This window comes from Gymnogyps californianus, chromosome 2, assembly GCF_018139145.2.
Source record: "Gymnogyps californianus isolate 813 chromosome 2, ASM1813914v2, whole genome shotgun sequence".
Taxonomy (NCBI): Eukaryota; Metazoa; Chordata; class Aves; order Accipitriformes; family Cathartidae; genus Gymnogyps; species Gymnogyps californianus.
In genome coordinates, this window is record NC_059472.1 from 65,727,633 (window position 1) to 65,754,549 (window position 26,917).

Below are 26,917 nucleotides of genomic sequence, written 5' to 3' on the forward strand. Positions count from 1 at the left end.
AAAAGACGATTAAAATTCAGTTACTGAAATGACAAAAACCGCCCTTCTGACCCCCTTCACTGATTCAGGTTACAACACAGTATCACAGTTTCTCACACTAGCACAACATGGAAAGTGGTAAACAGCCGCAAGCGGGTACAGATGACTTGCTGTGGGGGGCTGAACTTCTTCAAGTGTCCTTGCCACTGGGGAAGATGTCTATGACAACTGCATCCCTGCTGAACTGACTAGTGGAGAGTAAGGGTCAACAGGAAAGGACGAAAATCACACCTCCTTACAAAGCCGGCAAACTCTCTGTGGTGCGGCTTTGCCTGTAAACTGCGGAGAAGAGCCTCCATTCGGGAGGCTCTGGGTGCTGATTGTTTGGGATCCCTGGGAAGGTGGTCCAGTCCTCTCTGCGCTGGGAGGTGGACCCTTGGGATTGGAAACACCCTTCTTTTCACAGGCCAGACTGACGTTGTGGTAGCACCAATATCTAGGCATTACTGTAGTTGGAGGAGCAGGAAGCGGCAGCCTGCATGGGGAATCATGTTCTGCCTCCCGTCCAGGGAATAAGGAATGGGAAACGATGAATTTTGCTGATTGAACCTGGCCTTGGGAGCACTAATCCACCTGAGTTTAGTCTGTACCTCCCCCATCTTGAACCAGGTCCAGTCTCCTAGGCACCAAAGCAGGAATTATACAGTAGCCTGGGCAGTGCTACTTCATCAGCCTATAGTGCTGGTGATTAAAAAAAACCAAGCCAAACTAAACCGAAAAAGCCCCGCCTGCTGTCATCCATTCTTTTTTTTTTTTTTTTCCCTTTACACATCCTGGGCTTGCCGTGCTGGCCAGCTCATGCGTTAGGAAGCCGCGAGGGAGGAAGTGCTAGCAGTATCCCAGCAGAATGCTACAGGCAGGCAGGCAGGCAGGCCTGGAAGGAACACATCATTTTTGCAGCTGATGCATGCTGAGAGGCCTGCAGTTGTCTGGCAGCAGCCAAGGAAGCAAGGTCCATGCTTCAAATACTGTTTCAGACAGAAATGAGGCAGTGGTTTAGTGCAGCTTGAGAAAATGTCATGCTTCGTGTATAAGCGATCATAGATCCAAAAATGTACATTTTTTGCAGAGCAGGTGAATAGTGATGGAAGAGAAGACATCTTTCTGGAAGTTTTAGCTGAACACAGGGCATTATACTCAATGCAGACGTAACTGCGTGAAATTACACGGCCTTTCTTATGCAGATGTAATGATCTGATTTTTCCGTCCTGCATATCAGAAAAGATGTGAACTTCTCAATTCTTTTTTCATTTCCTGCTGAAAGATGCCCATGTTCCTCGGTGGAAGTAAGCTTGCGTGTATACAGCAAGCAAGAAACGCAGTTTTCTGCTGAGCTGTGAGGAAAGATTGGCAGGAAGGAAAGGAAGAGGTCAGCAGGTATTCTGCATACATCAGAAAAGGATGCAGATACAGTGAGGAAAAGAGAGCAGAGGGCTGTCAATGGAAAAGGAATACAGTGCATTCTATATATATATACACATCCATATCCAGAAAAGATTTGATTGACATTGCCATATATTAAAAGCACACAGCTTCTTTACTATATTCTTTTACTAATATATTCACTTTTTGTTTATTTTCTTTAAAGGCTGTCCTTATTCGTTACATGTAAACAGCAAACTGGAAGGAGCAAATTGTAGCCATTTCTGTAGTAATCCTGTCTGTATTGGTAAAATCATAACTGACATTATTTAGAGATCTGGTTGGTGCCATGGGGAATCATAATAAAATTGTTTGACAAGTCACACCAATTTCAAACTGCTAGTCATGTTTCTTCTGAAGACCAGGGTATGCAGTAGTCCCTGAGACACAGAGCGCAGCAGTATGGTATTGTCCCAGCAAAATAACTCCTCTTGGATTTACATTGTTGCTCTCACTGAATGCATTTCAGATTTCTTAATTCGACATAAATGACTTTGATCTCCCAGATCCATCACTCACTTGTAGAGTGCTTGAAATATGAGGTTTATGCAGTAATCCACCCCTTTAGGATGGAGGGCGACCAATCACAGTCCTGCTGCAGTGAAAATGATCCTTTCATTGAAACTAGGCATCGCCACCAGAAGCAAGCCGAAGGATTTCCAGCACTGCCATGCCTCTTCCTTCGCTCTCATCCAATAAGCACCTCTCTGTCCTTATTTTTATAGGCGCAATTAAGCAGCTCGCATGCCACGTTTCTATAATGTGACTGTTTGGCACGACAAAAATTCTCAGCAGTAAAGTGCGAAAAGCAAAACGCCGCAGTTTGTGGATTTTTCTTTGGTCCTAGGAAAGGAGGCATGTTCGGTTCCCTTCAACCTAGCACAGGCTCAGAGACTCGCCTCTCCCCGCACAAGGAGTTTGCTAAGCAATCTCTAGCGAGGGCATTATCTCAGAACAGGTGCTGAAGCGGCTGCCGTCCCTATGGAGATCAGGTGGGGGAGTGAGGGAGAGGCAGATGAGTTCTGGATCAAAGGTTACCCTCTTCCAGGGCTTGAAGTGATCCAGCCTGGGCAATCCCTTTCCCAGGCGGCGAGGACTGACTTGACGATGACAACCACCCCTTCCATACCATACACCCTTTTTAACGGCATGAACCCCGAGGAGAATTCCCGCGGTACAAAGCCTGAAGGCGCATCTGCGAAAGGCAGAGTGTCTGTTGAGGAGGGCCGGTGCTGCTACCAGAGACCTCGCTGGCGGCCGGGGCCTGCGGCGGCAGGGGGGGCCGCGCCGGGCCGGGCCGGTTGAGCCGCGCCACTCGCGGCCGCCGGCAGATGGCTCCCGCCGCCGCCCTCCCGGGCCCGCCGCAGCGCCGGGGGCTGATCGGGCGAAGGAAGGGCCGGCCTCGCCGCGCTGAATTTCCCAGCCCGCTGCCGTCCTCCTCCTCCTCCTCCTCCCTCTCCGCGGCGGGGCGGGCGCGATGGCTTCCTGAGAGCGATGCTCCCAGCCGCCGCCACCTTCTCCTCTGCCGCCGGGTGCTCGGTGGGCGCGGGCGGGCGGGCGGGCGGCTCCCGGCGGCTCTCGCGAGGTGAGGAGGCCGGGCCGGGGTGAGGGCGCCAGCCCTCCCGGGGCGGGGGCAGCCGCCACCTCCTCCCGCCCGCGCCTGAGCCGCCGGTGCCGGGCGGGGGGAGCCGGGCGGCGCGGAGGGGCTGGCCGTGTGAGGGGGAAGGAGGGAGCCAGGCGCCGGGGCCGCCGTGAGCCCGGCCCGCCACGCCTGACGGCTGCCTGCGGGCCGTTCCTCCCCTGGAAATGCCCCTGCCGGCCGCGCCGGCAGCCGGGGGCGTCATGTAGCGGGGAGGGAGCGGGCTCCGCGGGGCGGGAGAAGCCCCTTCCCTCCGTCCGCGCTCACCACACACACGCACCACAGCGAGGCGCACGGCCGGCCCTCCTCCCCCGCCCCGCTGGTTGCATGCCCGCCTCGCCTGGCGGAGGGACGGCGCGCCGCTGAAGCAGCCCCGCCACCGGGCACCCCCGGGCGCCGGGCAGCGCCACCATGGCCGAGGAGAGCTCCGACGTCCCCAAAGAGTTGATCGGTAAGGGACGGGGCATGGCGGCGGGGATGCGGGGGGGGTCCCGGGGGAAGGTGTTGTGGGAGGCGGGGGGGGGTGGGGTGCGGGGGGCAAGTTTAGAGGCCGCCGTGCGCGACTCCGGGCTGCAGTGCTGCCGGTGGGGGGTGATGTGGGGGGACCCGGGGGGGCCGCGGCGACGGGGGGTATGTGTGTGTGTGTCTGTGGAGCCGGGGGGAGCTCCGCGCAGGCTGGCTCGGGGAGCCGAAGGGGCTCTGCGGGTGCCGGAGGGGGCTCCGCGGGGGGTCGGGGGGGACTCTGAGGAGCCGGCGGGGGGCGGCGAGGCCGCGCCGCCGGCGCTTGGCCCCGCTGCTGCGTGCGGGGAACGGGCGGGCGGGCGGGGGCTGCGGGCCTGCGGCGGAGCGCGGGGAGGCGGCCGCGGGCAGGGGCTGTACCCGTGTAACCGTCCCCGGGCAGCGCGGGGCTGCCCCGCGGCCCCCGGCCCCGCGGCGGGCGGTGACAGGCGGCCCCGGCCCGGCGCCCGGTGTGCCCGCCTTCCGGAGGGGTCTGCTGGCGGGCAGGGCCGGGGGTCTGCGGGGACTGGCAGAGGCGCGGTGAACCTGCCCCGGCCCGCCGGTGCCTCCCGCGCCGGGACACCCGCACCGCCGGCCGGCCGGGGCAGCTCCTCCGAGAGCCTCAGGCTGACGGCACGGGCTGAGGCTCCGAGCTGTGGCTCTGGTCGTTATTTTTTATTTTTCCCCTGGGCTTTGCGTAGTTTAAGACTCATTTTCCTATGTATGTGCGAGGGAGCGAGGGTATTTGTAATTAAAGTTTTACAGCCACATGCACACAAACCCCCATGTTGCATGGTATACGCTTAGGAAATCATAGGTGATGGTAAAGACCCTGAAAATGCTGTCATCGCTATTGGGGAGCTTTCGATAAATGGACCATTAAGGCAGTACGTTGGTAACCAGTGTTATTTGAGGGTAACAGGTCTGATGCTCTAGGCCTGGTCCTCTGCCACCTTGCTCAGGCCAAACTTCCTTTGGTTTTAGTTACAGTTTTGCCTGTTGAAGAGAGATCCAAGGATCTCACCAACATTAGAATAATTTAAAGTGTTGCCTTAATGACAGATGGAAACAGAAATTTGTCAGGCAACAAGGTACATGTTGCATTGAATACGGTCCTTCAAACCTTACCTAGTTCATTTATGCTGTTGCATTTCGTTCAGTTTCATCGGTCAGCGCTATTGGTGGCAACTGGTTTTAGCATTTATAAAATACTGGTAAAAATCTGGATGGATGGTTGCAGCTGTTGCAGAATTTTTTTCTGTATAGACAAAATAGCTCTATTTTGCAGTCCTTTTAGCGTGCAACCCTTTAGTGTGGTTTGCTTTCGTCTATAGCTTACTACTAAGTGATGAGCTGGGAAGTGTGCTAGGAGTAGCTATGGTCAAAACCATGAACTTTTTCTTTTTTAAAATGGCTAGGCATGTTTGCGGTGCTAGTACATGGTACTTCTTACTGTGGATCTGCACTGTACTCTAGTGTCGTGGGTGAGGTGTGGTGCATATTATGGGGAAGAGCAAAGTGAGCGTCTTCACACATCCCCTCTTCTGGTGGCTTTGGACAATTTTAAGAATTACATCCCAGCCCTGGTGCCCTGTACCCACCCAACTTGCTTTGTCAAGGGCTCTTCTGGGGCGTGTGGATCTGTTCGTGTAGATTGGTTTGATTTCTAGCAGTATTTTGGTGTCTGCATGTTAAAATTTAACCTTTTAAACAGACTTCTTGTAGTAACCCTATGTTTTGAGAACAGGATGAAAGGATGTCCCGTAACACTTAGTGATTGGAGCGTGGAGATTAAACTGGGGGTAGGAGTGTTTGAGCTGCAGTTTTTGTTCTGTTAGTCACTTCCCGTGTGACCTTTGTCGGGTCTCGTAGGTCATAGTCTTCAAAAAACCCTCTCTTACTGTTGGCTTGCCTGGGTCTGCTCCTCTGAGGTGCTGGTGTCTGAAGTCTCCAGCATTAGAAATGGATGAGCACTTTAAAATATGAGCCTTAACGTTGTGTATCCATCTCCGAGTCTGAAAAACTACTTTGCAAGTCCACTTGCCACCCAATGTGTAATGAAGTCTCCTCAGTCACATGGGGAATACCTATGAAATCTCTATCTTAACTCTTTGAAGAAGTGTTTCTAGCCCTTTCTGGCAGATAAGGCCTTGGAGAGAGGTGACAACCCAACGCTCTGCGGAGGAGTCTCGGGTCGCAGGCCCTTTCTCACCCTATGGCTTGTGGAAGTAAGAGCTCTGGAGCTGAGGGCTTGCAGTCACTCGCACTGCTGCTGTGTGGGACCTGTGGGACAGCGAAGGGAAGCGGGTCTCCCCACACCGGCGCCTCAGGAGGAAGTCCCTTGCTAGATGCAGGCGCCTGGAGCTGTTTGTGGGAGAGGAGAAACCAAGAGGCAGAGGCTGCGGGTAGAGGTAAAGTAGGAGAGACAGCAGCAATACCTTTCCTTCTGCAAGGAGGTAGGACTTCATGAACAAGACTGTGTGGTCAGCTTGCTTCTGGGTTCCCAAGCAGGGACAGAAAGACCAGAATTAGGCATTACCCATGGGAGAGGAAGCCTTGGTAAAACAGTTCACATCGGGAGGACGGGGCTGGACTTTCTCCCGGGCTTTGCTTACCTGGCTGCTCCGGGAGCTTGCAGCTTGGCTCCTGACCAAGCGGTTGCCCGGGGAGCTGGCTGCGCTGGCCGTCTGCCACGAGGCTGCCGCGGCTTGGGGCAGACTTCTTCCCGGGCAAGCCACTGCTACCGAGGAGCTTTTGTTTCCTGATAGGAAAATTAAAATTCCTGGGGAAAACATGCTGATTCTGCAGAAAGAGCTCTTTCTGGTGGAGAGTTGCTCCAACCGGGCGCATTTCTGACTTGCACACCCTCCTGCCCTGCAGGCAGAATGCTGTGGCCTGGGCTAAACGTCCAAGCTTAATAAACAGTGTGTTGTTTGCACTAACGCATTCTGACTACCGGATGAAAATTGTGCAGAAAAGTGCTATAGAGAGCACTATAATTAAAAGCCTTAGGAAGAACCCATTATCTTCAATTTTAGCCTTTAAACTTCAGCGTGTACGAGGGCAAAGTGTGCGTCTGGGGAGGGTGGAGACTTGCCTTTTACAGATGCCAGTTGTAGTGCTGGAAATAGGTTAATGTGTTTAAAAGATTTCTTTCTCATTCCTTGTCTGTGGGGGCTGGGGAGTGAAACTTACGGAAGGTGCCAAATTGGCTCTGCTAGATGAACTCCTCTGTTTATCTCCTAATTACATCAGTGTCAGTAGTTGTATAAGCTTTCTGACACAGTTCCCTGTGTATATGTTCCCTTCAGGCCAGGGTGCAAACGTTTAGGGGAAAGGCTGGTTCATTTGGTACTTGGCAGAGGCCGCGTATACATGTGTATGCATACACGTTTATTAAAACATTATGGCAATTAATGTAACTTTGGTGTTGGCACCATGAGGTGGCTACATTGTCGTTGGGACTTGGACTGAAAACAATGTTGCCTTCCATAGCATCCGCTGCATAGCTGTCAGGTGTTAGTATCTGGAAGTCTGCTCGGTTTGCTTTGCAACTTAAATGCGCGGAGTGCAAAATGTGCGACGCTTGCTTTTCCATTATCTGACCCCTTTAGCCTCCCTGATATTAACAACAACAGGCTAAAATTTTTGCAATGCAAGAAGCTAATTTGCTTTAGCAAGCTTTTCAGGTACAAATAATAGCAAGTGTGGAATTTGTTGTGCTTTCCCAGAGTAGAGCTGGGCCTTGTCTTGGGAATGCTTTTGATGTGTAAATAGTGCTGGAAAGAAATATCAAATTATGTTTAGAATCCTGGCATAAGAAATCAATAATCCTGTCATAGTAGACATAAATTATTGTGTAGATGACATACTTACAAAAGTTGTACTTGTGTTAGGTTGTGTTTAGTACTGGTGCATGTGCATGAGACTTCCATGAAAGCAAGCGGTTGAACAACATAGCTCTGAGTCTTCCTGAAAACTTGACAGTGGTGTCTGTTTCCTGCTCATGTTGACAATGAAGGTATTTAATTAAGGTATTTTCTTTTATTTCAGAAAGTGTCAGGGATGTTATTGGGAGGAAAATCAAAATTTCGGTCAAGAAGAAAGTAAAGTTGGAAACCAAGGGAGATAAAGTGGATAACAAAATATTGGTAAGTATGGTAGAATGACTCTGATTACATGTGTGAAGGAAAAGCCGGTATCTTTTCCAGAAGGAATTAATTCTGCTCTGGAAGGATTCTTTGAACTTTGTGTGTGCCATAAGATACACATTTTCCTACTTTCTTGCTAGCCTGCACAGCAAGTTGATGTGCAGGCATGCACATGTACACACATGTTTATCACTGAGTTATTCTTCAGAGTTTAGGGTATTGTGTTGTGGACTGATGCTAAAGCAAGCTATTATTAGAACCTGTTCTATAATAATTCGCTGCCTTTGCTGGTTAGGTTTCCCGTTTACATCCGTAGGAATTTTGAGTGGACAAGAAATGCAAAGTGAAGCATGTAGAATTACTTATCTTTTGAGAATCTTCTGAAGCTGTTATGCAGTGAGGAGTAACAGTAAAACTATTGTGCTTTCTGAACTCAAATGACTATTTGTACTTTTTAGTATTCTCTGTTAAGTCATACATCTGCATTTTAAAAGAAATGCTTAATGTGGGGGATCCTCCATTGTCATTCCTAAAACTGTAGTGGAGGAAAGTGTCAAATTCATCTCACTTAAGTATGCTTTCCTGTTTTCTCAAGAATAGTTTTGCTGGCCTCTCTTGATAAGAAGAAAGCTGTGGTAATGAGCTGGTATGCTTGCATACTATCTTGAATACTTGGATATGCAAAAAGAGATGGAACTTTATTTTTTTGTTTTTTTGATACCTCTCTATCAGGAGAACTAGAGTAACAAACACAAATAAGTACAGTTCTGCTATAATATTTTTGCAAGATATTTGAGATGTGGTGCTTTGTGTCAGTAAAAATGTTATTGCATATTTGAAAGTTTCATTGCCAAAACTGTTGTTACAGATTTTAGGTATATTCCGCATGCAGATATTCTATTTTGTCTTTAAAAACCGCAACTTATTAATCAGTTCTGAATTATCTTCATAAAGTACATGTTGCTTATCCCTGGGCAGTAAGACTGTAGATAATGGTCTACTTTTCAGCGAGAGCAGCTACTTAAGGAATTTGAAGTATTTTCTGCATAATATCTACCCATGTTATATGTAGCTCCTAGGTTTACAGTTTCTGTTTCTGTACTGGAAATAGGTTGAGTATGTGAATGTTGATTGATCATCTCTATTTGAAAGCTATGTTTATAGGGAAGGCTGACAGTTTCGCTGAAGCAATAACAGTTGATTGACTTTTTGACTTATACAGAATCATTACTGTTATCAATAGTGAAATATATTGTGGAAATACTGAAATACTGTTCTGATCTGACGGGACCAAAAGAATGTCAAGCCTTGAATTGTCAGTGAAGTTTCTGAGGGATGTACTACTCAGCAGTAAAATGCCTGAATGTGATGACTCAGATGTTTTTTGTCTCTTCAATCTCCTAATCTCTCAGGTGGGGGACTTTAACCTTTTATGACTGAAGAGGTACTGAAAGGGAAGGAACATGTTTAAGGGGTTCACAAGTTAGTGAGCACTTCTTGTGTGCGTGCATGTTGTCTTCAGTGCACAGGATAAGTCTTTCAAGGGGTTGAATTGCTGAAGGGGGTGTTGTCTGGTAGAACCATTTGTTCTTTGATGCCAAAATGCAGGGGATTTATATTGCACAAAAAAGAGAATGTTTTCGTGGTTAGAGAAATTGACTGTTGACTGCTGGGGTTGGATTTTGCGTTTTCTTCTGCCACAGATGAAAACTACCCTGTGTGAAGCTGTAACTAACGGCATTTTTTTACAATGTTTCTCAAATTGCCTGTGTGTATCTTTATGGGGTTTTTTTTTGCAGATGTGCTGAGTCTTGTCTGCTGTGGCAGAGGCTAGTGGAGACTATGGTTCCTTTTGAGGATGCAGAGTTCTCCGAAATGCAGGGTGCTCTGAAAAAAATGACACCAGTGACACCTTAAGTTGAGTACCTCAAATTAGCGGAGACTTTTTGGCCTTACCATGTCTACACAGTCTCACTTCTTACCTGTGAAGTAGAGGAGATATACCCTCCTCTCCTCAAAAGAGTGATGCTGAAATTAAATAACCTTACTTCAGAAATATGCAGGTGCTTAATACTAAATGCCACAGGAAAGCTGCCAACAAAATTAAGAATTTTTGTACTCCAAGCTGGGACTTAACGGTATTCAGTAAATAATGCGTATGGCCTCATTCTGACCAGGGCAGGTAAAACTGAATACTGAATTGCTATGCCTTGGGTGAGCATGTCAAACTGAATGCTGAATGAAGTGTTGGCAGCAAAAGCAATTCCGTAATTAAAGACTATATCCTTGAGTGTATGCACCAGAGGGCTCAAATGTGATTGCATGGGCGCTTCATGCCAGCGCTCCTTGAATCCTGAGAGCTTAGTTTTGAAATGTTAATCTGAGCATGGTCTCTTGAGTACACGTGTGGCAATGAATTGTTTTGAGATTTTGGTTTAAATTTTATTAGTAGTTGGGTGCTTACAAGCAAATTAGGTAGCATGCATTGGGTCTAGCACTTAATAAGGAGAAAATACCAATTGTTCTCAGTTAGCTAACCCCAGAGCCGTGGTGAAATGTGCTCAAGGTTTTAGAGGTTGATCGCAGAGGTTGGCACTGAACCCTGGCACCCAAATCTGTGCTTTAATTAAATGATCTCTCCTCCTTCCTTCCGAGGAAAATCCAGCAAAATCAGTACCACTTTGAGAAAGGGAGATTATTTAAAAATGACTTCACTTGGCAGGTAACTATAAAAACACTTGACTTCTGGCCCTGTTGTTCACAGTGTATTCAAGGTGCAGAGTACTAGAATGGATATAACAATCTACTCAAGTCACTCTGCTATAGGAAATTCCTCTGCTAATTAAGATGGAAATTGGAATCTGAGACTAAAGAAAAAACAGTGCAAAACCCCTGGTGTTGCTTGAAATAAGGTCCTAATGTTAAACTGGTGAAATTGGTGGATGAAGTCCACGCTTGCCTTAAGGTGCTTTAGGATCTCAGCTTTGGGTGTCAGAGTGTGGAAATTATGACTAGGAGTTTTGATGTAAAACAGATTTTTTTTTTTTTTTTTTTTTCTGTCTGCACAATGAGCTTGCTGCCTCAGTAATCTCAACCTGCAGTTTTTCAATTAGTCATAATGATGCAAACCAGTAAACATGGCGAGCCACTTAACTGCCTCTGGTCTGCTGGTACTAGGTCTCAGGTGTGCAGGCAGCAAACTGGTATCCAACCCTGAAAAGGCAATAACCAGCTTGAAGGGGTAGAAGATCAGTCCTCAAGAGATTAGGGCCAAACCCCAGCCCTATCCAAGTCATCTTGATACTCTAGCAGAGCAAAGATGCCATTAGGGAGGGCAAGGAAACACCCAGGCATAGAGGAAACCTTGAAAGGCGACAAGCTGCCAAAGAGGAACTGCCCCACAGGGCGAGGGGCGAAGGCATCGCGGGGCTTGCCGATGGGGCACAGTCCCACTGTGTGCCAGCGAGGCAGGCAGCAGGACCGGGGGTGGTAGCGGGGGGCAGCTGTGCTCCGGTGATCACCGGCAGCACCGTAGTGCCAAGGCAGACCCGAGGTCAAGCCAGGCAGTCGGGTCGGTTGCGAAGGTTTGGCTGGGAAAATGGCCGAATGCGGGCATAGCTGTGGCATTGCTCAGGCTGGGGCCAAGTGCCAGAGCTCTGGAGCAATATGGGGAGCCCTGGTCAAGGCTTCTGCCAGCTCTTTGGGTCGCAGACCTGTGCCATGTCGGGTGCAGGCAGCCAAACTCCGGCAGAGCCCTTGGGTAGGCTGCCCTAGCTGGCTCCATGTGGCCCTCAGCCAGAGGCAGAGTACTACTGCAGGAGTGGACCCCACTGTGTTTGGCTTCAGTGTGGTTCTCGCAACAGTAGTCTTATGGGGTTAAAATCGATAAAGATGCCACTATTTTGTAATTGGTCGAGGATTGCTTTCGTTTTGTGGGATTGTTTTGTTTAAACGTGGTTTCTTATGAGGACAAGGCTTAAGGCATCATGCTGAGTGGCTGCTGTGTTCCTCCTCACACTGACAACTTCTGACCTTCTCTGTATTTTCAACTTAAGCTGATGGGTATGTAGAGGTCTCAGTTGTAATGATAATAGAGTCAGTTTGCGCGGGGGGAAGGGAAGGGAAGGCAGTCAGAAAAAAGAAGAGAAATTTTACACCTACTCCCTCCCCTGAGAGCCCCACCTTTTGGCACCACAAGCGATCAGGCAGAATGCCCTGTCCATGAGAAAGATTTCAGTGTTTTGTCTTGGTTTTTTTTAACCCAGAGGCCTCAGTGATTATCAGATTATCACCTACAGACAAACCCCGGTAGGAAACTGGGCTTCTTAGTTTCGGTGTTTGTGGTGCTGCTTTTTCCCCCTCAAAATAGCCAAGGTATCTGTGCAGCATTTTGCTGAATATTTCCCATTGTGGTTTCTTCCTATCAGATTTATTGTCATTAGTGGCAATCACTGAGAAGTTGAAATTATAAGATAAAGGCAATATGTTAAATACATCTGACCAACTTCTTATGAAATACTGATGTTTTCAGAAGTGGTTCATGACAGGCCAGAATACAAGATTCCTCTTGCTTTTTGTTTCTTTATTATTAATAAAAGAGAATACTCCTAGTCTAGTTGCCTTTGAGATTAGTTTTCCTTTCCAAAATAATATTATTTTAGACATTAAAGATGAGGAAATATTGCAAATGACCATGCTCTCTATAGGTTGGTCTGGGTTTTTTTGCTTTGTTGTTGGGGGTTTTTTGGTGTGGGTTTTTTTTTTTTTTTATTGTTTTCCTAACCTTAAGGCCATAGAATAGTGTGATGTGATGCAGTGACCAACAGCACTTTATCAGGAAATCCCATTGAGGAATCTCTGTTATGCTGCTGCCCCAGGTCATTTATGTTCTCTTTGTTAAGATATCACAGTGCTACTTCTGGAACTGGGACAGTTGCTTTGGCAGGTGGCTCTCCTTAAAATGTACTGTATGACCAACATGGATTCACTGGGAGTAATTTGTATGTCTTTGTCACTTTCTTTGGGACATATGTTTCCATGGGCTTTTAAAACAAAATTTTTAGTTGACTCCTGTCAAATAGGTTTATATTTGTTCCGTGCACATGGTCTGAGATTTCATGTTCTGCTTCTAAAGACTCACTTATAAAGACTGAAATTCTATTCAAAAAAAATCTGTCTGTATTTGCTTTTAAAGGAGCGATTATGGCCATCTTGTGCACTGTCTGTGTGGCTTCTGAATACTGCTTGAACAACCTGGCCGACTACTGAATGAAGCAGCTGAGAAATGCTTTTATGAGCTGCTGTGCCTGTTCAGCTATAAGGGTGGCAGTCTCCTAGTGGAGGCAGTAATATTTTGCACTGCCAAAACTATTTTGGGATTAAAAGCTCTGGCACTTGTTTTCCATTGCTCATCTTTTGCCTTGAACCATCCATGATACTCTGTTTAAATGGAGATTAATTTCTCTATCTAGGTGCAAATGTCTTGCCGTAAAAAATATGTACTTGTATTAAATCACTAAGAGCATGAAGCTCACAGGGTTGTCCAAGGTTAGCTTTACATAAAATGTGTGCAATCTCGCACATTATATCATGACAGCTGGTGTGTGATAATGATGTTAAATATGGACATTCGTTTAAAATAATGGTATTTCCTCTTCCCTGCCCAGAACATTGACTGTTATGACATATATCTTAAGTGTGTGTTTATGAAGATGAAAGGAAGTAGGTGTTGGTACATCCCTCATGTCAGGAAATATAAATGAAGTGAGGTAGAGCAATCAAAAAATACTTGTATGTGAAAATGTATTTTAATACATTTACAAGGCACCTCTTAGAAAACAGTTGAACTGTGGCCAATAAGATTGCTACAGGAAACTGAAATAATAAGAGTACTGCTGGAAAGAGAATTTATTAATCCAGTCATGCAGTTGTATATAGTTCCAAAATAGGAACTGTTTAAAAAAAAATACTCATTTATGTGCAAGTTTTACTAAAATCTACGTTTATGTTATACACTGGTCTATAAGGTTACTTTTAACCGGTGGGAAGATTTACAAACTTAGCATTCTGATGCTGTGATAGTGCATGCAAATGTTGAAATCCTTTTGTTGAGATGTTTCCACTTCTAGGAGGGGAAACTGACCGTCAACAGAATTAACCAGGCTGAGAGGAATGCTTCTCTCTTCTTTGGGTTGGTGGGGTCAGGAATTACTTTTCTTTCCCCAGTTTCCACTTCCAGCTCCTACTTCCAGTTTTTCTTTTCCTCTTCCCCTTCCTTATTTCCCACACTCAAAGCATCAATTGCAGGCAGAACCTTGTCTTGTGTTTAAATCGATGTTAACACACTTTTTAGCATAATAATAATATGAATAAACTCTGAGGCTCCTTTCTCTCAGGTTTGTCTGCGTTAAGGGTAAGATCTAATCTACTCGCTTAATTAAATTGGCCTTTGACCAAACGGAAACAGTCCTTTCTCTGGCTACCTAGGCAAAGTGTAGATTTTTCTACAGTCCTGGCTCTTTTGTGTCCTTTTGAGTGCAGCTCTGCCCAGAGTTGTATGTTTCTTTGACACTTGATTGAAGCATAGAAGATTTCTTGCACGTTGAGAGTATAGTGTATTCTTTGCACGCTTTGGGAGGATAGTATAACCATTACATCAGAAGAGCAGCTTGCTTGCTCTCCCTGTCTTTTGTTTTGGGCAACTGGTACACGTAGGGAAAGGTAAGAAAAGGTAACTCGTTTTTCGGTGCCCTGAAAGTACCTACCTTTGTTCTGTCTCGTACTTTGCATGTGCACACCCACCTGCGGGTGTATATATCCTTATCTATGTTCTGGAAGGAGGAACTGTAAACATTATCTCACTCTTAGTGGCTTCTGGTTTTCTGTTCACAGCTCTAACAGCTATCAGGAAGAAAGGAATGGTGGGAGGCAGGAATCCACTATGGCTCTGAATTGTTCATGGGATCTTTCCTTCTGTCAGTTTTTCATAGCTGTCCTGGTTTCAGCTTGGATAGAGTTAATTTTCTTCCTAGCAGCTGGTATAGTGTTATGTTTTGGATTTAGGATGAGAATAATGTTGATAACACACTGATGTTTTAGTTGTTGCTAAGTAGTGTTTATACTAAGTCAAGGACTTTTCAGCTTCTCATGGCCAGCCAGCAAGAAGGCTGGAGGGGCACAAGAAGTTGGGAGGGGACACAGCCAGGACAGCTGACCCGAACAAGCCAAAGGGGTATTCCATACCATATGACGTCATGCCCAGTATATCAACTGGGGGGAGTTGGCTGGGAGGGTCAGATCGCTGCTCGGGAACTAACTGGGCATCGGTCGGCGAGTGGTGAGCAATTGCGTTGAGCATCACTTGTTTCGTATATTCTAATTCTTTTAGTATTATTATTGTCATGTGTCGTGGTTTAACCCCAGTCAGCAACTAAGCACCACGCAGCTGTTTCCCCCTCCCAGTGGGGTGAGGAGGAGGAAAGCAAAGGAAAAAAAGTAAAACTCGTGGGTTGAGATAAGAACAGTTTAATAACTAAAGTAAAAATATAATACTAACAATAGTAATAATGAAATATAATAATAATAGTAATGAAAAGGAATACAACAAAAAAAGGAAGGGGGGGGGAGGAAAAAAAACAGTGATGCAATTGCTCACCACCAGCTGACCGATGCCCAGTTAGTTCCCGAGCTGCGATCCGCGCCTCCCGGCCAGCTCCCCCCTGTTTATATACTGGGCATGACGTTCCATGGTATGGAATACCCCTTTGGCTAGTTCGGGTCAGCTGCCCCAGCTATGCTCCCTCCCAGCTTCTTGCACACCTGCTTGCTGGCAGAGCATGGGAGACTGAAAAGTCCTTGGCTTAAGATAAGCGCTACTTAGCAACAACTAAAACATCAGAGTGTTATCAGCATCATTCTCACACTAAATCCAAAACCCAGCACTGTACCAGCTACTAAGAAGAGAGTTAACTCTGTCCCAGCCGAAACCAGGACATCATGTTATTATTATTATCATTATTTTTCATACCTTTCTGTCCTATTAAACTGTGTTTATCTCAACCTGCAAGGTGTGGTTTGTTTTTTTTTTTTTTTTTCCATTCTCTGCCTCATCCCACTGGGTGGGGGGAGTGAGCGAGTGGCTGCATGGTGCTTAGTTGCCAGCTGGGGTTAAACCATGACAATAGCCCAATTAAAAAAACAATTTTTTTTAAATTGTCACAGTCTTTCTACTTCTTTTGCTGAATATATAAGGTACCAAAGTGGTTTGCTAATGTACTTTTGTTTCTAGAGGGCCTGACTCCCTGCCACCACTATTTGTGAATGAAGCCTTCCTAAGCAAGAATTTGCACTGAAATCTGTGCATAAAAGTGGCAGAAGACTGACTATTACATATAATTTCCCAAAAGCTGGAAATAAAAAATAGAAAATGAGCATTAGGGTCAACTACTTGTCTCAGTCACTCTTCTCCACTGATGGCTTTTTTTTTCCAAGAAAGAGAAGGCTTGGAAGGGAACAGAATATGTGTTATTTGGTAGACCAATATAAATGCAAAAGCCTTGTCCGTATTTGGTTTTTTTCTTTTCTTTTTTTCTCTCATGGCTTGTTTTGCCTGCCTGAAGATACTTATTCTAAGAAAAGACTTCTCACACAGGGAATGTGGTTCACTTCACTGTAAGTGGTGTGGAGGAGGACGCAGTAAGCTTGAGAAAGCAGCCCTTGCGGCCTAATTGAAAAGTTAGTGCAGCATACTGTGAAAAATGCTTCTTGTTGCTCAGAGTCCCTCTCTTCAACCATTGTTGTGATGGAAAAATTGGTGAATGTCACCGATTTGTCTGATTATTAAAATACTTACTTTGGATCACCTACAATTCTGCTTCATTTTTTTCTCATGGTGGTGGTAATTTAATTCTGTGTAAAGTAATTACAGGCCCAGGATGTAAAATTATTCTTTAAATATAACTGCTGCTAACTGTGCTTCGTACTGCTAGCAGAGTCCCCAAGCTGATTTCTGCCCTTGTTCCTGTCTAATCTCTCCCTGTTTCTGGAACACCCACTCTGTGGCAACTCATGAGTGATATCTTTTTGTTAATGATAGCTTCCCTAATTTGATCATTTAAGATGACAAACTATTCTGATGAAAATTTAATTATAAGAGCCAGAGTCTGATAACCCAACACTCCTGAAATAGACCTAACCAAATTAATTGGCCTGCTGGGTGAGGAAAGAGTTACCCTGGCTTGGGGAGTCAGGGTAGCAGAATAAGGTCCAAATAGCTTCAGGATGCGATTTTAACCCTAGCAAACCGAAACAAGTTCCTGCTGGTTGGTACAAAGTTTGGAGAAGAAGTTGCATCGCTGGTGGTGAGCAAGGGAGAGATGGTTCCCTGGCCCCATGGGGACCAGGGCAGCAGCTTCTGGGAGAGTGATTGATAGGTGGGGTTTCAGCAAAGCGGAAGGCTTTCCTCCTCCCGAACAGTATTTGGTCATTGTTATATTACCGTCACTCTTCAGGGGGCCTTGCAAATGAATCCTGGCAGTGCTTGCCCCTCTGAACAAATACGAATTAAAAGGGTCCACATATCCTGTGAGGTGAATGCAGGTGAATGCCTGCAGGATAGAAACCGTGAGCAAGCGAGGAGCAGCTCTTACTTGGACAGGTTATGTTTCTGGATCTTCTTTGCAAAGTGACCTTTATTTAAAAAAAAAAAAAAAATAAAAAAAATTGTGGGTTGGGCTCATGGGTGCTGGACATTGTGCAGCTTATTCCCTTGGCTGACAAGTGGTGTTTGTATCCCTGCATACAGTAGAAGGCCTGTGTGACAGCAGGATGGGCTTCAGAAAGTGTGTATGTGGGGACGGAAAACGGAAGGGGAGAGGCTGGGTCTATTTTCCCCTTAGGATTTCTGTCCTGCATTGCTTTTTCAAGTGGTGTTTGTTTCTGCACTTTTTAGATAGGTCGATAACTAGATTTAAATTTTTTCCCCTTTCCGCAGTTAAAGCGGCGGTTAGCAGTGTGCCGCCTGTGAGGTGGGCAGTGGTGTGGTTGGGATGTCTGGAAGCACTCTAACAGCCAGGGCTTAGGAGGCTGAGGTCACTTGGAGCAGCCATTTCCATTTCGTGCTCCTGAGTGCTTGAAAGATGCTTGCTGGAGGCATGTCTTTATGGAGTAAGCACTTCAGTACATTCAGGTACTCTCTCTGAACACATCCTCAGTTCTCCAGTTGAACAGCAGTCCTTCTTTTGTACCTAAAACTTTGACAAACCACTGCTTTTGCAGACCTTTGTGAAATTTTGAGGATATGAGCTAAGTTATAGATACCTACTTATTCTTGGGGCCTGCGAGGAAAACAAGAAGGTGATACAGCTGCTGCAGAGCAGTTTCTACTCAGATCTGATTAAAGGGAAGTGAATGGATGTTGACTCTGATCTGAATTGGGGGACAGCTCACCGCTGTGTTTGTTCAGGGCTGACCTTTGAATGAAAAGGCTTCTCCTCTCTGCCTTCAAGGCCATTAGCAAGACTGAAACTATTAATACAAAACTATTGATAAAGGGGAAGCCTTTCAGAGGCTCATCTCTTAACAAACACTTGAGCCTGGCACTTAAGAATGATACCATCTTACAGCCATGCAGATAAGCTTCTACTCCAATGTAGAGCTCAAGGAGCCTGAGGTGAGGAGCAGTGAAGGTAGGTCAATACAGATGTCTGGATTTTTAGTGCAGGCGGCTTTAGCTGATGATCTTCTCTTCTGGTGTTTACAATGTTGCCAGTAAATATTTGAAGAAATGCTAGCTTTGTTAGGTACTGATGCATTAATGAGTAATAATTTCTGCCATCTTGGTAAGTTTATTCATATCCTAAATCTAAAATATGTATTTTATATTATTATTATTATTTTAAAAAGTGTAACATGAAAAATGTATTTTAAATGTAGCAAGCAGTTTTCTTGACTGTGTCACTGTTCACATCTGCATCTTGCAAGTGTCAGAAAAGCACAGGGTTTAGGCTTTGGGCTTTCTGTTCTCTCATCTCAAGAAGGCGCTGAAATGCCTGCATCTTTTGTGAAGCATATCGGTGTATGCTGTGTACAATTGTTGCATACTCTATGGGTATCTTTATGCTCCCTTTTCTACATTTCCATCTCCCTTTTTGCTGTCCTTTCATCTTCTCTGCTTCAGCAAGTCTCTGGAAACTTTCCTGTGTGTAGATTACTGTCAGGACTTGGGTTGCTTTTTAGTCTACCCCTTCTCACATTAGTGTCCCCATTTTCCCAACAGTGTATTCCCTCACTTCTGTTTCCTTTCCTTACAGAGATAATACAAACATCTCCAAAGACCTCAGTATCCCCACAAATATGGGGATGATGGACAGAACATAATGCTGCTATGCTAAAAAATACTGATGGCTGCCATAAACTTATTCTGTATACAATTTTACCTGATCCTGCTAGCCAAGTCTCTGCTTCTTTGTTCTCCATTTTCATCAAAATCTATGTTAGATCTATGTTACTTGTGTCATGGAAGCAGTTTGGTTCATGCTGGGCATTATGGAGCTGTTAGTATAATTTGGCTTTAGGTTCTTTCCACCTTTCCCAAAGCAGCTTTCTTCGGTTAAAAAAAAAAAAAACACCAAAAACCAAAACCAACAACAAAACCCAAAACAACTGCTAGCATCTCAACAGAGTGCTGTGCAAATTGTGCTTGTCCTGAGGGGAAGCAAGATAGTACGATGGACACAACTCACTTGCATTGCTGTCTCCAGCTCTCTCAGTAGATGAGCTGTTGGGCTGAAAAAAGGGAAAAAGTCAAATCAAAACAAGTAAAGAACTGTAGTATAACATGGCAATTAAATGCAATTAGCTGATGTGGATAGTGCCAGAGCAGTCTAAAAGATTGTAAAATAGCTTTAAAAGGGTTTCGTCTGTGAATACAATGCTGTGTTAGCCAATTTTTATAGTTTTCTCTTTGCTTTGGGAAGACATTTTCTAAGAGATTTGACTCTGCCGATGAATTTAACTGTATCTTATGTAATCTGTACTATTTCCCTTACAAATGATTTCAAAGCCACTTTTCTACCATTTACTTGCTTAGCTACACCACGCAGGCAAACTGCAGGAGAAGCTGAATGCTGACTCTCTTGGGCTTCTATGTAGGTATGTCAACTAAAGTTTGGAGAAGCTGGTTATCTGGAGAAGAGTGTGTGTTCAATCTTTAGCCAAATGCCAAGAAAAGTCTTCAGGAGTAGCCTAATACAGCAGGGACGTATGTTTTGTTTCAGTTGTAAACTGTTGCTGTTTTTTTGCCTGCACTGAATACTACTAAAAATGGTAAGATGTGCAGGTCTCAACTCTTAAAAGTTGCATATTCAAATTAGAAGGATTTTAAGTGGTTGCAGGATTAATGCCGACACTGAAAACACATTGCCTTTTTGCCCTCTCATTGTTAAACTATGATCTTTGTCAGCTGGCAAAGATTTCTTAAACTTAGTAAATGCTTATTGTAAGCCTTGGAAATATATTTTTCCCTGTTAAATATTTTGAAAACATTTAGCAAAAAATACAAAACCTAAAGATGAGTTAGTTTCTTGTGATATTTCCAGTGTAATGCTATCCTTTTAAAATATTTTCTGTAACACTATTAGATGGATCTGCTGTTGTTTGTATGTGCGTGAAATTGTGTGAAATTAAAATCCTGCAGGTTTTTGTATGGTATTAATTTATCACAATGTAGCCTTAATGCAATTTTAGTAGGTCTTTGTTCAGCCCAAGTGGTTAAGTCCGCCCAAAATACATTATTCTTCTATTTTATTTTTTCCTTTTTTTTCCTCTTATTTTTCTATTTTTGTCTTCCATTGTTTATTTTAGAATATTTCTTATGTTTTTTTTCCTTTTTGGAGGGCCTGTTTACTCTCACCATAAAGAAAATATTGCAGACAATTGTTTGAAATCAAGACTGGCCTTAAGGATGTATGCATAATTGAAGGAAACATTGGCAAATCAGCTTCTCAGCCTCCCCTTTTACCTCTTTAACTGCTCCAGTCTTCCACTGCTCTCTGGGAGGTGATTTGTATGGTGCTGATGGTGCCTCTCCCTTCAGCCAGGAGCAGCATTAAGCTTGCGTGGAAGGGGTTAGTGAATGGTGCTCGACACAGAGCACTAGGGACCTCCTGTCCTCTGCCCTCCCAGGTGCTGCCTGCTCAGGAGCCAGAGCTGCCTGGTGTTAGTGCTCTCTGCCTCTGAGTAAATGCAGTGTAGTGTCAGGGTAGGTTAGCTTCTAATGAGAGGAGGAATGCTATCATGCTTGTACCTTGAGATGTGCTGCAAAGAAAGCTTTGCTGTGGAGTAGCCCGTGCATTGCAAGTTCACAGTGTGGCAGTTCCTTGTGTAACCTTGTTCCTGTGCCGGAGCCCCAGGGAGCTGGAAGAGGCTGGGCTGCGCTGGAGGAGGAGATCTCTCTGCTTGCACAATTCCTTCTGTAATGCTAGACCTCTCTCTTGCCAGATGCACAAATCTGCATGGCGCTGCTCGACTTCAGAACGTGATGGGAGGAAGGGATTCACTAGCTGTACTGCTTCTTTCAGTGCACCGAAGAAGGAGAGTAAGGGAGTGTGGTGGGTTGACCCTGGCTGGATGCCAGGTGCCCTCCAAAGCCATTCTATCACTCCCCCTGCTCAACTGGACAGGGGAGAGAAAATATAATGAAAGGCTCGTGGGTCAAGATAAGGACAGTTTAATAAAGCAAAAGCAAAGGTCGCACGTGGAAGCAAAGGAAAATAAAAGATTTTATTCTCTACTTCCCATCAGCAGGCAATGTCCGGCCACTTCCCAGGAAGCAGGGCTTCAGTACGCATAGCAGTTGCTCCGGAAGACAAATGTAAATAACGAATGCCCCCCCCTTTCCTCCTCCTTCTCCTAGCTTTTATTGCTGAGCAGACATCATATGGTATGGGATACCCCTTTGGTCAGCTTGGGTCAGCTGTCCTGGCTGTGTCCCCTCCCAAGATTTTGCCCACCCCCAGCCTCTACTGGGTGAGGGGGGGAGTGTTGGAGAGACAGCCTTGGTGCTGTGCGAGCACTGCTCAGCAGCAGCCAAAACACTGGTGTGTTATCAACGCCTTTCCAGCTACCAATACAGAGCACAGCACTATGAGGGCTGCTATGAGGAAGATTAACTCCATCTCAGCCAGACCCCATACAGGGAGTTGTATCAGAGGGACTGCTTGCTCTCACCAGCTATTTCACTGTACACATTCTGTGAGGGGCCAGCCTCAGAAATGTTTTCCCAAGTCATCTTCACCTGCTAATTTTTTAGTTTTATTGTTAATAATTCGGAAGAAAACTCAGCTTTTGCAAAAGGGGATATATAGCCTGACAGAAGTGGCAAAAAGAAGAGGAATAACTTTCTTCACCTCCCTGTGTCACTGTTTCTGAAGTGGTAATAACAGCTTTTCCTGGAACATAAAGAGGAAGAGCTGGCAGAGACATGAGACTCTCAGTCAGAAGCCTGGCAGGAATTAAGCAAGCCGCCTTAGTTGTTCTTGTGTTTTTGTGTGCTCTTGAAGTGTATTTTCCATGGACCAGACAAAGGCACGGGTTATAAATACTGCACCAATCTCACTGGGCTTTAGTTCTCGGTAAAGTAATTTGAGATCCTTTGGTAAAAGGTGTTATTTTCATACATTTATTTATTTATGCCATTGCAGTTACCTTTGAAAGAAAAGTTGTAGTATCACAAATTGCATAGGTTTTGTTTCTGTAGGAATACCTTGTGGTAAATGTAGCAAATTGACAGAGGATTGCAGAAGTGTTTTAAAGTATACGAGAGACTTGCTACAGTGCGTGGACATTGCTCCCCTCTCCCCCAAAACTGTTTCAAGCTGTGCATTAGCCTTGAGGTCCAGTTCTCTGAATTAAGATTTAATATAATAAAATATGCTGAGAAATTCCTTAAACATGTAGGGTCCAGATGCATCTTTGGGAAGCAGTCCGAGTTGTTTGGTACAGTGTGGTTCTTACCACCTAGTATCTTGAAGAACACTGAGTAAGTCGGGTAATTGACTTTATGTTCATGGATATCAGATGACCCTCGCTTGGGGAGCAGAGAGATTTTCATAATTGACCTTTGGATAATCTGATGGCATTGTCTAAGAGAACAAACAAAAAAATATGTGGTCAGGTGGAATTTGTCTTGCCATGTCATTTAAACTTGGGTGGTGGAAATCCATTAAACACCGATCTGTTACATTTTTAGGCTTTCTGAATAACCCATCTGTTCAGTTATGCTGAACTGTATCTACTTAAGATGTGACCAAAACCTGATTTTGGTTTCTTAGCTGTAATCTCTTGTGGTCCAACTATAGAGCGCTCCCAGGTGGCTTTTGGACCCCACACTTGCAGGGTGAAGAGTGGATTGGATTGCCCTGTTCAGAGTTTCTTGCACAGCCTGAGGATTAGTGGACCTGTTGGTGTGTGGTGGAGCCAGGCCAGTTGGACTAGGCATTAGGTTAATGCTGAGGGCATTGTGGATGCATTAACATGAGGAAATTTAGTATCTGGGTTACAGTAGCCTCTGGCAGTAGCATTAAGCTGCTACTGTAAGAAAAATACTCTTTTTCTAATTTTTTTTTTTTTTTTTTAAAATTCCCCTGTAATGGAAAATCTGTCCTGAGCTGATTTTAGCATTACTCGGAGGTGAAAATTCGTAGTGGTTTGCAGTTATCACTATACCCCTGTGTGGTAAGTTTGCTTTCAAGCATCTATAATGGGGATATTGATGTTTTTCTGTTCCTGTAGGCAGAGTTCATGCGTAAAATGAATGTTGAGCTTTTAAGTGTGTTTAATAATTGCCTCTCCCGTGAATGTACACCAATGCATATAATGTTGCACAAACTGATGCTTTAGATAGGTCTGCGACTTAGAGCCAGTTTGTTACATATTGCCTAATATATTACACATAGATTATATACATTTCAAAGATTATTATGTTATACTCTTATTTTAAGGCCAGTAGAGTAACTGAAACAAGAGGCAATAAAATCAAATCTTCTGAGCCCAGCATGCTGCCTCTTGCATCAAGATGATGTTCGGTTGCTAAATGTGTTTTTCCCCAGACAGCGAGTGCGTCTGCAGATTCTGCAATGCCCATTTGCTTCAGCCTGAGCACACTCCTCTGTCGACACTTGCTGTGAAATACCATAGCCTGGTTTACCTTCTGTGCTGCTGAGTTCCTGTAGCTTTATCTGCTTCGTTTATTCATTATTAAATGCATGCTATCTGCTTGACAAGTGCTATAAAATCCCTTTCACTGTGGCTGAACCCAAGAAACTCCACTGAGAGTCTAGAAGGATTATTAATTTTTTTTAATGCAAATACTATGCGTTTCTACTTTCCACTGAAGTGGTCTTCAGACTAGACTACTTAACAGGCTGGTAGAGCCTCTCCGTCCTGTTCTTTAAGCCGTGGAGTCATGTAAAAATGAAGTGCTAGATTTTTCCAGATTTCTACTGAAAACAGAAACAAGAATATCTCATGTGTTTGAAAATGTTTCTAGAGGTCTGATAGTATATTAGGTCTACATAAAAATGAATGTTCATACTATGTAGTATGTGTGTTATTATATGTACTTCTGTATTAATGTAGCTGGTAGGCAGTCCCCATTAAGAACACATACATACACACACACAGCATAGAACTGAAAGGTATGCTTTTCTGACATGAGCTACAAGGGTTCAAGCTTTCTGAAGTTTTAATTTTAAAGTAACTCAGTTTAGACATCCAGTGTTGAAGTTTTTTTGATTTATTTTAAGTTTTATGATCATTTGAGAACAACAAACTCATCAAGGCTTTGGGTTTTCTTCCTAAGCTCTATCTTGTGTAAGCACTGGCTTGTCTTTCAATTCTTATTAAGCATGTTCTGACTCGTTTTTATTATATTTTATTTATCCTTTCTTAGATGAGCATTGCAGTATTTGGGAGCTATAAACATACCTGATACTAATCCAGGACACCAGCTTTTCCTCTAAAAGGAGAACATAGTTAACCACTAGATCTTGGTTTGATAAGAAGGTATCTTTCCAAATACAGGCTTTTTGGTTCTGATTCTTCTTAGAAAATATAGCCATTGTAGATTTTAGCTCAGTCTTCACCTATGTGTATTTATTTGTTTGCTTTGAAAATATCCAATTTGGGACTGTAAGGTTCTTCTTCTGTAAGATTCACCTCTTGGGTCAAGAGAGGTAGCCTCAGGACTTCTCATGCAGTTGGATGTAACACCAGCAGCGAGCTGGGACAGCAGTTTTGCTGTCAAGGTAGCTAACAGTGGAAGAGCTGACTCTTCCCCTAGAAAAGAACAAAGAGGCAGATGGGAGGCTGTCTGAAGAATATTTCAAAGAAAGGCCAGGGAGAGTGAGATCAAGGCCAGAGGAACTATTCAGGCTGTTGAGTGAGCCTCCCTCTTGCTTTCTGTACTTGGCAGACTGCAGCTGTGAACCTTGTCCTCCTCCACAGGGCAGAAGGCCTGGAAGGAAAGGCATAGTTTTTTCTCAGAGTAACGGTCAACTAGTGTTTCTCTGGGCAAACAGAAGCTGAAAAGAAAGCGATGGAGCTCAAGTGGCTTTGGGGAACTTGATCCGTCTACATGCTAAATCAGTGTTTGGCCATTATTAGTAAAGAAGACCAAGGAATCGAGCCTTCCCATGCCTCAAACTCGTGGGCTTTATCTGGTCTCAACTGTGATCATCTTAGCTGTTCCATAGCTTCACTCTTACCTGGCCAAGGGGCAGTTGTACATCTGTCCCAAGTCCTGTAGCTGGTGAAATAACCATAGGGTAGGCCACGAGCGTGGCAGGTGGTGTGCAGGTCTCCTCAAAATGCTGTAAACCAAGCTGGGCACCAGAAACCAGTTTCTTCTGACTGGTAGGCTCTTGGTCTTGATAAGCAGTGTTGAAATGGCAGGATAATTCCTTCTGGGTCATAGTATCTCCTCAGAGGAGAGATGCTGGATTCCAGGATAAGTGTGCAGCTGAGGACCTTGACTCTTGGTAGAAGTGTAGTCAGTACTGGTTTAGCACCAAATATACCACTGCCCCTTTCTACTAAGGAATGGTGTTTCAGTGCTGTAGGTGTGATTATCAGGTGCAAGCTCTTCCTTTTCAGTAACACTGGATCTGCTGAAATGCTTCATTTCCAAGGCATAGGATCAAACTTTCCTTCTTGTTTTAATGCCGCAAAACACATGGAAGTTGTGGGAGCGCTAACTGGAACCAAGCGTGTCATCTGCAATGAATAAATAATTGGATAAATTTGTATCCTTACCTCCTCCGTCTGGTCATGTGTTTACAAAAATGCCATGTTGTTTGTTTTCTAGGTGGGTTTAACACCATTCCTTGGAAATCGCAGACATTTGCAGAGCTCACAGTTCAGATTCTTGAGTCTGGCTTATTGGATATTTGTTTGAACATTTTTTCCACACCCAAACTTCCGGATGCTGGAAGCATTTATGGTGTGAATATTAACGTTTGTCTCCTGGGAAGACTCACGGGGTGAAGCCCTGCTATCATTTCTGTGGGTGCTTTTTCAGTAAACTTTGTTTCTCAAACATTTGTGGAAGGAGTGAGCACTTGTGTGAGAATGCTAGCCTACAGCTGTTGGTGCCTGCTGAGAACGGTGTGTGGTTGTTGGCTTAGCCTTGCTCTCTTAAAAACAGTGCTTTTCTGAGGTTTCTACTGCTTTTCTTCTGTTCTTTCTGTCTTTTGCTGTTTTTTGGGAATGATTGTGAACAAATCTAAAATTGAAAATAAAACCTTTTTTTGGGTTTTGTTTTGTTTTTTGTTTTTGGTGCTTCTGATGTCTGACCACATAACGTTAGATCAGAGTACATGAGGATAGCATTAACTCTGAATTACACTGCATTTTAGCTGTTGTGTTTATGGGTGAAGAGTTAGAAAGTTGGGACCTGTCACGTAAGCATTTATAACGGCAGTTTCTAGTGCCAGAAAGCCAGAAGGAAAATCTGTTACCTCAGGTCATATAGACAGTGGTGTCTGCTGTCACACTCATTTCTTTGGATTTAATGGTAATAAAAATTCCTGAATATAAGCTCTGAGCAGTATATTGATAACTGAGTGAATGATAAGTATGATTATTTAATAGCATTACTTAGGTGCAGATGTAT

The 26,917-nt window shown here is 44.6% G+C and overlaps 1 protein-coding gene across 5 annotated transcripts in view; it reads left to right on the plus strand.

The window, feature by feature from the left end:
* Nucleotides 1–3,312: 3,312 nt before the first annotated feature.
* Nucleotides 3,313–26,917, plus strand: part of CARMIL1 (capping protein regulator and myosin 1 linker 1) — a 202,768-nt gene continuing 179,163 nt past the window's right edge. For all 5 annotated transcript variants that reach the window (XM_050891525.1, XM_050891527.1, XM_050891529.1 and 2 more), the window contains exons 1-2: nt 3,313–3,551; nt 7,652–7,749. In XM_050891525.1, coding sequence (XP_050747482.1) covers nt 3,512–3,551; nt 7,652–7,749 — 138 coding nt within the window. In that variant the 5' untranslated portion in view covers nt 3,313–3,511. The remainder of the gene's footprint in view (nt 3,552–7,651; nt 7,750–26,917) is intronic.